Source organism: Suricata suricatta, chromosome 8 (genome assembly GCF_006229205.1).
Source record: "Suricata suricatta isolate VVHF042 chromosome 8, meerkat_22Aug2017_6uvM2_HiC, whole genome shotgun sequence".
Lineage (NCBI taxonomy): Eukaryota > Metazoa > Chordata > Mammalia > Carnivora > Herpestidae > Suricata > Suricata suricatta.
In genome coordinates this window covers 88,732,000-88,745,576 of record NC_043707.1, presented here as the reverse complement: position 1 = coordinate 88,745,576, position 13,577 = coordinate 88,732,000, and the positions used below count along the sequence as shown (strand labels likewise).

Below are 13,577 nucleotides of genomic sequence, written 5' to 3'. Positions count from 1 at the left end.
GGGAAACTCCTCAGTGATCTTGGGCTGGTGTGGGGTGAGGGGCACACAGGGGTGATAGTCAGACAAAGACTCAGGCCTTCTTTTCTCTCTGTCTCCACAGGAGGTCCCCAGCTGCTGCTAGTCAGCCACCTGTCTCCAGAGTCAACCTGCAAGGTAGGTGTCATCCTGAGGCCTATGTCCGTGCTTCAAAATAGTACAGGCGTCATTAGTTCAGAAGCTGTTTGAGAATGATAGCACTGATTTTCATATTGGGGTCCTCCAAAGTCTCTTGCTGACTTTTTTCAAAGGCGTAGTGGACCTTTACTTATTTCCCTGTAAAACCAAATGAAAAACAGTATTAAATAATTGTCCCATCACGTGCAGGCCTAGGTTCTCAGGGTGTGACAGATGTGTGGTATTGCCGTCCCCCAGGAGAGGGACAGAAGGCAGAGCTGTATTGATACTACAACACAACCTCAGCTTGCTGGCCTCAGCGCTCAGGAGAGCTAACATCAAAGACCATTAGGGGCCCCCTCATCGGCCCCACAGAGTGTATTTGTGGTTTTCCTCTTCAAGTCAACTATATGTCCCACTTGAGTCTACATCCTTTCCAGGTGTGAAACCAAAGGCTTTTCCAGGTCACAAATCATTTCCCTTGGAAGTCATCCAACTTTTTTCCTCAGGTGTGTGTGTGTGTGTGTGTGTGTGTGTGTGTGTGTGTGTGTAAGAAACCTAACCTCTCATCTCTCGGTGCTGTGAGTATGCCTTCCACGCAGAGTTGAAAGCCATGTAGAGGAGGGGCTACCCTGAAGGAACATCATGGAGCTGGATTGAACATAAACTCCACGTGACATAAGATGCTACCAGTTACGTGACATTGTTTTCAAGTCCAAAATGGAGTTTTCCCCCTTGAATCTCCACCCACTAGTGTAGCAGTAGACTGAGTAAAAACCACAGGAGAAACAAGTAAGTCGAGCTCTCCTGAGATTGCCTAACAGCACTGCCTGGTGCATGTCTCTGTTTCCAGCTCTGGTATTCCCTTTGCTTTATGCTTAGCCATCTTCCTTCCTTGCGTGTGGTGTTTCTCTGGCTGGCATCACAGCCATGAGAATAATGGACATAATACAGAGGCCCAGCTTCTAAAGAAAGGAACAAAGGTTCCATTGGCTCGTTGGCTTCTGAAGTATTTATGGTACACGCCTTTAAACCTATTTTTATTAGAAAAGGATTGAGAACAAGAATAAAAGTGAAAGGAAGATATTAGGGAAAAGTAATTTCATCTCCAAAGCCCCATGGCATGAAATGGAGAGAAGAAAATAGTACTCTGTCCAGGGGCTTCAAAAACCCAGTGTGCTGATATACCATTTCCTTTAGAAGTTTGATAAAAGGAAACTCAACGGGGTGTTTTAACATATAACTGGCATTACATAGTCAGAGATCAAAGGAGGTGGTTGAAACTCCTCTGTCATTTCATCATATTAGCCTACCAGTGAGGCACCTCTGCCCATATCTCCGTGCACCAAATTCATTCCAAGGCCTTTGACAACAATTTGAATATTTAAACTGTTTTCTCTTTTTTTTGTAATAAATACTGACACACATTAGGAGAATCTGTGATATTTATGGCTCTATAAATTAGCTCATTAGCTAGAGATGTTGCTGGAAAGATCATTTTGTGATTTTTGGCACAGCAACTACAGCTTGGCAAGTAGAGATTCTTTGGCTAAATTCTTTAAAACAATGGAGCAAAGAAATGACAATACCACTTAGGCAATTTGTTTTTGCCTGTCTTTGTGGCAAACTACAAAAATTCTGGCTTTTCATCGGGAAGAGAATGTAGCGATACCAATTATTACGTAATTATAGGTTTCAAAATCTCCTTAACGCTTAAGCCCAGTCAGAAGAGGAAGGAGGATCCACACATCCTGTGTTTTGTTCTTATTATCAGCTTAAATAAGTCAGGCAGGTTTTTCCTGGTATTTTAATATTTATCAGCATGTGACAAAGAGGTGTGTTTAAATAGAAAGTTTAAAAGGGAATGAAAAGTAAGTGGCTCAGAGCACACCGAACTGAAAGCCGAAGCAGTGCTTACAAAGATGATTTTTCATGATAATAAGATCAGGTGATGATTTATTATCACTAAAGTTAGGCTCATGTATTTCAGTTGAGATCTAAGATACAAGATACAAGAAACCCACGATCGTTTAAACAGATTTAGCGACCATCTAGTTTGTTAGGAAAGCCTGACTATTCTTGTACAAAGAGCAAGGTGTAAGAGAGAAACAGAGAAAGAGAAAAAGCCAGCTTTTTAAAAGGCCTTTTTCCCCCTTGCAACTAAATGAAGGAAATGCAATTCATTTTAAAAAGATCATTGTCAGAACTCATGGCTAAATTGGTACGTTGGGTCTTACAAATGGATCATTAAGTGAAAAAGTTCATGGGGGACAGAAAAGCAAATCACTTAGTCTTCTCACTATTGAACCAAGGTCGTTCTTTTCAGCTGTCATGGTGCAACACAAAGTTTCCTCCTCAGGAAAGACATCACAGTATGTTTTTTAAATCACTGTAAGTGCTCCTTTTTTTAAATTTTCTACATTATGGCAACAATTCCATTCTAGGTTATGTTCTAACATGGCTTATGGATCTCCTACATTGGAGCCCCTTGAAGTCAGCTGCCTGTTCATCTCCTTATCATTCAAAACTCATTAGCATAGCTATTTTCACATACTAGGAAGACAGTAAATCTTGATTTGGTCAGTACTGCATAAAGTATGTGGAGTTTATCTTAAGAAAAATGTTCATAAATTAAATTTCAATCATGAATCAATATTTTTATCTCTATGAGTATGAAAAATATTCAGCTGTGGGTTTTTTTTTTTTACTATTAAGACATATCAGTTACTGCACTGAAATTAAAAAGGGTTTAAAACACACTTCCTAATCGCATATATAGGTACATATATATTGGTATGGTCATGTGGGTTTTGGACAAAAAGAGTTAAATAAAAAATGTTGGCATTTTGCAGAGTAAGATTTTTGAGAATTTGAAATCCAGAAAGTATAGCAGCATGGAAACGATACACTCCTGATTTAAGGAGAAAGATGCACTAAATCCTTCTGGGAGTGTTGAAAATTCTAATGCTGTAGAGTCATCTCAATTTTTATGTTTTAATTTTTCACAAGCAGGAATTCCGGGCTTTTTCTACATGATGCATGAGGATTGGAAAAGAAGGGGGGTAAAATAGAAGGAAGAGCACTCCAAAACAAGGCAGCGTTTATCATCTGTTTGCATTCAAGATGGAAACTGGAAGTAGTTTTCAGGATTTCAGGCCTCAAAACTATTTCAACTGAAAAACTTTAGATAATTGAGGAAAGTCAATGTGTGTGTGTGTGTGTGTGTGTGTGTGTGCGCGCGCGCGCGCGCGCGCGCGCGCGCACAAGTGGGTGAGTGACTGCGTTGTGCAAGTGTGTTTAGGATAATTGTCTCATTTTTTCCAATCATCCTATCCCTTGTCTTTGATACATTTCAATAGTGAGTACAGATATGTCATGGAAAGTAAAAATTCCGTGGAAGGATAAATCATCAAGTGGTCACTGCCTTTACCAAATGACTCTTTGCTCTACAAAATGATTAGGGAAGTATTCCTTTGAATGGCCAGCATCTCTGAGTCATATAAATGTGACTTGATCTTTAATATATATCCTATATACATTTTAGCAGTCAAATTGATGTTTAAGGTGGGATATTCTATATTAATCTTCTAAAATTTAGCGATAAACATACTGAGCAAGAGCATCACCAATATAACAGATTGGATGATATAAAGAACACCCCTTGGAAATGACAGCATGCCTAGAAAATTGCCTGAGGACTTCAAGCCGGACTGCTGCAGACTCAGAATCTTTCCCAGCCTGGGTCTCCATAGCCTTGGTTACTGGTGGTTTTCAACACCAGCCAATTAGATGTTTTTCAAGAAATGCCTGTATGTGGAGAAATAAGATGCGACGTTATAGGACTTTCCAGCATGTCTGAAATAGGTTGGCCTAAGTGAGAAATAGACTTATTTAATTTTTTTCAGTGCTCATGGGAATCCCTTTCTTCTGTTATGTGTCCAGGCCATTCTGGGGGAGGAAATGACTCTTTACTAGTTGATAAAACAGAACAAGGGTATTTCTGCTAAGAAGCCTGTTTCTCAGTATGAGTTCCTCCCGTATCTTTACTTGATTGTAAATAACCCCTGGAAGGTTCCTGGGGGTGTGCCAGAAGCAGGGTCTGTTTGAGGAGTGGACAAGGGACTCAGAAAGTTATCTTGGATTCTAAGAATTTCGAAAAGTCACAACATTGATTGAATGTTCATTCTTTGCCAGAGCTGTCAGGGCGTAGGATGAGAGACAGGCTATGGGTGCTCTAGTAAGGGGCTCTCCGAGAACCACAGCGGTGGCCTAAGAGCCGGCATTTCAGATGACTGGAAATGAAGCTTGACATAAGCAGGACGTTTGCTTGAACATCCTACATTAAGCAAGAACTCTGGGGCAGGATTACAACACTTATGGACAAATACGAATAAAATCAATTGTGTTACCAAAGGCTGGGGTACAAACGAGAAAGGAGGGGGGGTGCGGATAACAAAAAAGAGAGAAAGAGAAAGAAGAGAGAGAGAGAGGAGAAGAAGAAAAAAGAAAGGAAAAGAAATAGAGGAAAAACTAGAAATGTCAGATAATTTTGTCATTAGTGTTCTGATTTTCCTGTGGCCTGAGTTATGGGCATAATTGCTTTTACTGACTCACCTGGAGTGTTTGAGTGGCCTGTGTACAAAGTGATAGGGCAAATGCACTAGAAAAGCCCCAGTAATTCTGGGAATAATTCCCCAAAGGGTTGTTTTGTAAGACCTGCTTTTGTCTAAAATAGTCCTCTTCTGAACATTTACCCCCAGAGCATCAACATTGAGCTATTTATATTGATCTGCAATTATTTCATATATGTTTAAAATTAAGTGTGGGTAGTTGCAAAAACATTGACAAGTCAACTAAAGTGTGAAGAGTTACAATGTTACCCTTGAGCAAACATTGCCAAAAATAAAGCCCTGCTCATTAATGGCCATTTCACTGGTTCAAAATTAATTTCTAAGTTTAGTGTGACCATTTCTTTGTATTAAATGGAACCAATGAAACCTGCAGCATCTGGTCTCTTACTTGCTGCTTAAGGACTCAAGTCCGTTCCGGGATGACTCCGTTTCATGTTTTCGTACTGCTGAGAAACACCATCCACCCCCCCACCCCAGAAAGTTGGAATCATGCATGTTAGTAAGTATTTCAGTTATGCTATTGACGTCAATGGAGTCATTAAATAGATTGCTGGCCCTCCCAGAGGCAAATCACTGCCAGGGACCTAGATACAGACACGTTTTTTACAAAGACAACCATCAGGTTTTGCTATAGCAGTAAGCCAGAGAAAGGGAAAAGTTTATACTGTAGCAGACCTATCTCCAAACACAGTTTATTTTTTTCTTTTCCATTTTAGTTCCGGCCTTTCTTTCTCTTTGGTTACAGTAGGCTCAGCCGATGCCCAGATATTGTTGCCTCAGTGTTTTGTGTGCAGAAGCATCTCCTGTCATTGAGACTGTAAAGGGTGGCACGCCACTTTTGCAAATGGGTCTCACCTTTAGTTGTACACAGCCCATCTTGGTGTTTATTTGGTGGCATAAATTGTCTGAGGAAACTACTATTGTCCGCCAGTAAGTCTGGGTTTGATATATAGTTCTCTGAATAAACAGTTTTTTTCCGAACACACACACACACACACACACACACACACACACATCCACGCACGCACAATTTTGTCCTTTCTGCCACTTCTCTGCGGCTTCTAGTTACAGCCCTTCATTTATGAATCAACCTTTATGCAGCCTGCACTGTGCTGTGGCCAGAGCTCCGAAGCAAAGGCTGGAGGAGGAGGCGAGGAAGAAAGATTCCCTTCTCTCAGCTGCCTCATCTGCAGAGCTGCCGCAGGAGGCAGGAGGCTGCCCACGTGCCCGTGTCCTCCCAAACCCTGGCTGCTGCCTACCTCAAGCCTGGTCATGCAGCTCCCAGGCGCGTGGGAGAGAGCCCTTCAGGAAACATCTGTCTCCTTCTGGGTATTTTTGACAGCTCTATTTACCTGGCCAACCCCAGGAGTCAGAGCCAAAGATTCACCTCACACCTGGACTCTTCTGCCTCGAAGGCTCAGAGTCAGGGAGCCATGTTGAGCAGACAGCTTTCCTCAGATCTGGTCCTCTGAATCCACCCTGCTGGCTTTAGCGCTCATGTCCCTTTTCACCCCCTGCTCCCTTGCTGCAGCCCTGCCCTACTTGCTTATCCCTTAGTATGCATCTAAATGCCAGATACCTGACCACTGTTGGTAATCCTTTTGGTTTTTCAGGAGCTGGTTTCAGGAGACCCAGCTCCATCCCCCCTCCACCACTACTCCTTATTCTATATTCCTGGCTTTGATTAGTGGCTTCACCGTCTATCTTTTATGTCTGTCTTCACCTCAGACAACCACTCCATGCAGCCTTTTCTGGAATCATGCCCCCTTCTTGTCTTCCCTAACCCCCTCTTCCTTAGTCAGTGCTTTATCTTCCCAAACCTAAAGCATTATGGCAGTCCTCCCGCTTAGGTTATTGGCCTCAGTCCTTCTCCTTATTCTTCCGCCTCACTGCAATCCACCTTCCATTCTGGTACTAGAACTGTTCTTCTAAAACCAATCTTAAAGTATTTCCTTAGTTGGCTATCCTTTGCCTTCAAGTGGATCCCCACATCTTACCAATTCCTTCAGAATTTTGCTCCTAATTCCTCCTCTATCCTCATCTTTCCAACTTCAACCCCTGCTCCCATGCACAGCTGATGGCTGAGGTGCCCTGAACATACTGTCCCTCAGATACGCCAAGCTCTTCTTGCCTTCCTACCTTTGTACGTGCACTTCCCTCTATCTGGGCTGCATTTTCCTGAAAATATCACTCACATATTCAGCTCAGGGATAGTCTTACCTTGTCAGGTGAACAACTTCTTTCCACTCTATGATTCTTGGATTCTGGAGTCAGGATTAAATAAAATGCATAGCCTCAAACCAGACCCTGATATGTAGTACATGCTTAGTAAATACTAATTCCTTTACCCATTTCCATCTGGAAAGTACATCTTTTATTCTTCAAGATGCAGCGTCTGTGCTATCATCTCTATGTGCTCCCTGCAACTCATCCAAAATTACTCTCAATTATTATCTTAATTATTATCTAAAAATCTCAATTACTGTACATGTCATATTATGCAGTATTTATTTATTTAATTTTATTCCCTTTTAAACTAAGACTGTCCCAAGTTTAAGTACTAATCTTTTTTTTATATATCACCAATTTATAAAATATGACCCAGAACATAATAAATGTTCAATAAATATTTATGGAATGAACAAATAGAAATGAGTATATGGTCATGCCCGAATCAGAAAGGATTAAGAAGTCTCATATTTAGCTTGTCTAAATATCTTCTAGCTCTTGGCCATTTACACAATACTGACATTCCTGACTAATCTTGACTATGTGTAACTTTTCTTCCCCTAAAGTGGGCTCTTTGTTATCCATTACTTCAGGGAGAAGTGGCAGTGTTAAATACAATTTGAAAAACAACTAAATGAGACTAGCCTATAACTCTGTGTTATACTCTTAGTGCCTAGCACAGTGCCTGGCACAAAGCAGGTACTCAATTAGTATATTGAATTGAATTGGGCTGGGAATCCCTGGGTCAATACTTCAGACAAGTTATTTCTCTAAGACTCAGCATTTTTGTCTGGCAAGTGGGCATTTTAATACTCTATCTTGTAAGATTGCTGTGAGGGTTAAATGCGAAAAGCTATGTGTGTAGTGCTTAAAAGTGAAGACTCTGAAGCCAAACTGTGCCTTGCAAATCCCAGCTGCATGAGTGAGTGACCTTGGGACAAATTACTTAACCTCTCCATGTCCCAACCACCTTGTCTCCAAAACTGGGATGGAAATTTTACATACCTTATATGTTGGTTGTAAGGATTAAGCATGTAAACACACAAAAAGCACTTAGAATAGCTCCTGACACGCATCAATATTAGTATCATTTTATTAAACATGTTGTGCAACCTGTTTCCCACAGCACCCAGCCCATAGCAGGTGGCCAGCATGTCACAGCTAAGAGCCCAGGCCTGCTGGCATTAGAAGGGAACCAAAACAGAAAGCCTTGTTCAGATCTGTCTCAAAGTTTCTGATCTCCTTCCCTTCTATAGGAATACAATCTAGAAGGCAAACTTTCTTTAAAATTTGAGATCTGTTTCCCCTAAGACCATAAAAATCTGCTACTATGGAAATAGATTTGGAGCTGAAGGTAGGACACTCTATGAGTGGCTCTTTCTCTTAGCTGATTGCAGACTATGCTCAGTTAGGATTCTGATAAACTGGGTCTTAGCTAACAGAGTTTTCACTGGCTTGGATGAAGCCTGAGAGGACTTCAGTTCATCAGATAATGGCAGCTGTACAACTCATTACAGTTGTATTTAAATACAATATTCTGGGCTTGGGGCACACCCAGACAGGCACAGGTCTTCAGGCCAAGGCACTCAGCAGAGAGCAGCAACAGGAGCTTCCCTTTGGAGAGAAAACTAAACCTCCTGGCCGAGTCAAGCCTAGGGGAAGGCTTTGACCCCTTTTGGAAAGACTCTTCTGCCCTGTTACTTCTAAGAATGGAAAGGCCCCTTCTTGCCCATCTACCCCTTTCTCTCTCTTTATTGAGGGTTGGGGGAGGTAGTTAAGAAGGTCAGGGTTGGTCTTGAGCATAATGAACGTGGATGTTGGGAAACGAAGGAGGAAGGAAGAGGATCTTCTAACTTCTCTGTTTTCTCCCGCCTGCATCCTCAAGACCACATGATCCTGGGGGCAGGGTGAATTCTGCTTGCTTGCTTCTGATCAACCGCTGGCCAGCACTTTATGGAGTTGCCTTTAGAACTATTCTCGGAAGCCAGGAGCATTTCAGGGAACAGTCTTTCACCCAAGAGAAGAGAAACAAAGCAGGGACTGTCCCCCTGAAACAGAGAACAGGCAACAGAACTCACTGGATCATCTTTCTTAGTTTATTGTCTTGACTTGCTCCCAGCCAGAGCTGTTGACAAGTACCCAAAGTCACCCCACGGAGTTTTGCATACTTTTCCTACACCCTCTTTGGCTGAGGCCGTGGTGTGAGCTGGGGCCATGGCGATCACCCAGGGAGGCAGCCGGGTCAGATAATCCAGTGCTGCCTCTGTGTCCTCAGCTATGCTTTGACTTCAAATCTTTAGTCTTCAAATTAGTCTAATACTGCCTGCCTCTGATGGCAGGAGAGGAAAGGAGTTAGCAGTTATTCAACTCCTCTCATGTGCCAGGCACTGGGCTAGGCCCCCTGCATGTGTTCTTTTACCTAGTTCTCAAAAGCAAACTGCTCTGCAGATTAGTGTCCCAGTTTCACAGATTTAGAAAAGGAGGCTCAGGGAATCCATGGGGTCTACTCAAGACCACATAGTTAGTCAGTGACAAAGTCAGAACTGAAACCTAGATTTGTATTTCTTGAAAACACATGCTCTTTCCTCTCGTCTAGACCACGCCGTCTCTGCCCCCACCCCATTGTCAACCTCGGAAGTTGTAACTGACGGCAAGGGGGATGGTGAGAATTTTACAACAGGAGAGCAAACAAATATACTGAACTATCTACAGCCTTCACAATTACTATGAAATAATCTCCTTTAATTCCTTTGTTATCTATCCATTTTATTGTTATAAAAAATGGGTTAGTCTTGAGAGAATTGTCTCATATATGTCCATTATTCATTTATTAATTTACTTAATAAATGTTTATTAGATGCCTACTATATATGAAACATTGTGTTAGACCCTGGAGATATAATAATGGGGAAGAGAGTGAATTTAGAGCCTGACTTCCTGGACCTTATAGCCCAGAAAATATTAAATAAACACATGACTACACATTTGATCACTGTAATGAAGAAAAGTACCGCATACTATAATATTGTCTCACCTGTAATGGGAATAATACTACTACTTACCACTAGGATTGTTGTAATATCTAAATAAGCCATTATGTGTAAAGCATTTAGAATACTGCCTAGCGTCTAGTATTATTTAATGTTTGCACTAATTATTATTATCATTAGCTATTATTGGTATTAATTAATTAATTAATTAGGGAACAGGGAAGGCCTTTGTAAAGGATCCTGAACTTGAGGCCTACACACTGAGTAGGAGCTGGGTGAGTAGAGACAGTAACTAACACCTCAAAGGTGCTACAGCCCAAGACCTGGATCGATAGGGTGGCAGTGAAGGTCAAGACCAAAGAAGCCGAGAGAGGCCAGGTTGGGCAGAGCATTTGTCGGCCAAGGTGAAACGTGTAGATCTTCTACTAAATTACATGGCACCATTAAGGAATTTTGAGAAGACTGACACGATCTGATTTGAATTTCAAACACAGCAGTTTTCCCTGAGCCACAAGTCTGGGTGGCTGGGTACCTCCCATGTGCTACCTGGAGCATGTTCTTTCTCTGGTCCCATCCAGCCCCTGCCCCTTCCATCTACCTTCAGGGCTAAGCAGCCAAGCTCCAGACCCAGACTAACTGCATTTAGTTCTGCTCCTATTCCTTTCTTTCCGTACAAGAATAGACAAGTAATTCAACATCTCTGAGCCTTCATTTCCTTCTAAGTACAATGAGGACAATAGGACCTTCATTAACATATGTAAAGGATTGAACACAATGGGGCACACAGAAAGCATTAAATAAGGGTTGATATTTTTAATGCACATTGTAACTCTATTTTCTTGCTTACTTACACCTTTAGATTGTGTACTCAGTGCCTGGCACAGGGCAGGTGCTGAAAAAATATTTTTTGGAAAACATCATTGAAAAGAGTGAACAGTGAAAGAGGTAGTGCAGTGAACTGTAAGTAAAAGAGGAGAAAGATTGCTGACCTGCTCATGGAAAAATAGACTTCCTTGAGTCAGGGGTAGATCTGATAAGGAGGAATTTGCTTAGGGGATGGAGAAACTGAATGACTTTGCAACTGCCCAGTTGTCCAGCTTTGAGGAACTTGAATCAACATCCACGGGACAAAAATATGTTTCAAGATCTGTGCTGCCGATCTGGTTTGCCATCTGCACGCAAAGAAAATTGGGTTGCATTCTCTAAGGCTGCATGACTATATCTCTGGAAGGCAAAGGTGAAACCTCCAGAGTTCTCCATTTGCTGCCTGTGGAAGACAGTCCCGCTGACCAAGAGCATGACACTGTGACTTCCTCTTGGTCCCTGCGCTGCTAACAGAGGCTCAGTTCCCTGAAACAAACCTACACCTTAAGTGTGATGCATAAGCCTTGGGAGAGATGTCTTGTGGGTTTGTGCAGCTGGGAAGTCTTGGGCATTGAGTGGCAAAAGCCACTCTACGTCTCCAGGCAGAGTACCTGTCCTGACAAACAACGATCCTTCAGATCTCTAATGTGCCACCTCTGTGCCGCGTATGTGCATGTGTCTGCATGTTCCTTTGTTACTTTTTATCCCAGGGGAAAATAAGGTTCTTCAATTGCTTTTCTTAAAGTTTTTTTAATGTTTATTTATTTTTGAGAGAGAGAGACAAGAGTATGAGCAAGGGAGGGTCAGAGAGATAGGGAGACGGGATCTGAAGCAGGCTCCAGGCTCTGAGCAGTCAGCACAGATCCCGACACAAGGATCGAACTCACAAACTGAGAGATCATGACCTGAGCTGAAGTTGAACACTTAACAGACTGAGCCACCCAGGTGCTCTCAAGTGCTTTTTTAGTCAACACAATGGGCCTTCCTCCTCACTAACCTGGTTTTTCATTATTTCTTCCTCTCTAATTGCAAATTTAACCAGTCTATCTTCACCTACAGATCATTTCTAAGCTTCTCTCTGATTTGCTGCTTTCTCGATGCCCCTCACACTTCCAAACCACCTTCCCTATAGACTCTTAGTCTGACTCAAAAACGTACCTACAGAAAGCCTCCTACAAGTAGTCGGGCCTATTGCAGTTAAGTGCCCACTCTCTATGTGTTGTACTGGATTATGGATGTCCTGCATTGATTTTTAAAGGCACCATAGTTCTTTATGCCATTGGCATATGTTCATCCATTTGTTTAGATTTCTGTGTATTCCTTAAGCTAAACATTTTTGTTGTGGCCTGCTACCAAGCAGGGGGGAAGGAAAGTACTAACTTGAATAAGACTCAGAATCTGATCTTGAGTTTTCACCAAATAGAAGTAAGACTATAGAGAAAAAAAAACTACCTGAAGATATTGACCATATCGCTCAGGATTCTCCAAAGAAACAGAACCAGTATGAGAATATGTGCACACACACCCCCAATATGTATATTTAAGGATTTGGCCCATGCAATTGTGGAGGCTGGCAAGTTTGAATTCTATAGAGCATAATGGAAACTCAGGCAAGAGTTAATGCTACAGTCTTGAGGCAGAATCTGTTCCTTTCCGAGAAACCTGTTTCGCTTTTAGACCTTCAACTGATTGTGTGAAGCCCACCAACATTATCAAAGGTAATCACTTTTACTTAAAATCCACCGACTGTAGATGTTACCCACATCTAGCAAATATATTCACAACACTTAGATCAGTACTGATTAAATGCCAGGCACTATTGCCTAGCCAAGTTGACACACAAACCAAATCCTCAAAAGGAGCAACCAACAAAATAAAGAAGCTTATCCTGGGTATCAGACCAGAATTATGCCCAACTCTACACAAATAAAAAATATATAAGATTCAGGAAACTAAAAATCTTTATATTCCTTCTGCCGAGTTGATACTTCACTTCAAATCATGGGGACGTAACCATGCCTCCCAGTTCACAGAATTGTTTTGAAAACCATGCGACACTTTGAAAGACCACAAGTGCAGAGTATTTGTATTTTGAACACCCTGACAGTCCCCAGCAGTGGCGACACACCTACTAAATGTTGGTGCCACCGCAGAGGCTCCACATAACATCTTACCATTCGCTCTGCTGTGAGAGGAAAGAAAATCTTGGTCTTCAGCTCTACAAGAATGCCAGTCATTTCGTGCCCATGTCTGGAGACCACAACCTATTATGGTGAAACCCAACGGGGAGAAATATCTCAAAAAAAATTAACTTGGCTGGAAGTATCTCAGAGTGAGGTGAGAGTCCTCTTTACGTAGAGCACTTGTTTCCACAGAAGGGGTTCTGAAACATTCATATCCTCTTACCCCATAGGGAAATTGGAAGGTCATCCCTATTCTCCAGAGACTCCTCTGTCAAACATGAATTTCAAGACTGCCTTACATCCGTGCTGTCTCTGCATCTTGTGTTCCTGTCACTGAGAAAGCACACGTTCAGACATGAGGCTTCCAGCCCCTGTGCAGAGCATTTAGTGCTGTGTTTGCCGCAGTTCCAAGCTTCTGCTCTCACCTCTGTATTTCTGCCTCTCGGTGGGATCCCAGGGTACTTCACCTTTAAGCCACGAAGCTCCTGTAACCACCTCCAGTCTGGAACATCTCCGACTGGTGATCG

The 13,577-nt window shown here is 42.1% G+C and overlaps 1 protein-coding gene across 2 annotated transcripts in view; it reads left to right on the top strand.

Moving 5' to 3' along the window:
• Positions 1-13,577, top strand: part of PDE4B (phosphodiesterase 4B) — a 433,205-nt gene that overhangs the window by 330,611 nt on the left and 89,017 nt on the right. For both annotated transcript variants that reach the window (XM_029948623.1, XM_029948624.1), the window contains one exon: positions 101-153. In XM_029948623.1, the coding sequence (XP_029804483.1) occupies positions 101-153 (53 nt within the window). The remainder of the gene's footprint in view (positions 1-100; positions 154-13,577) is intronic.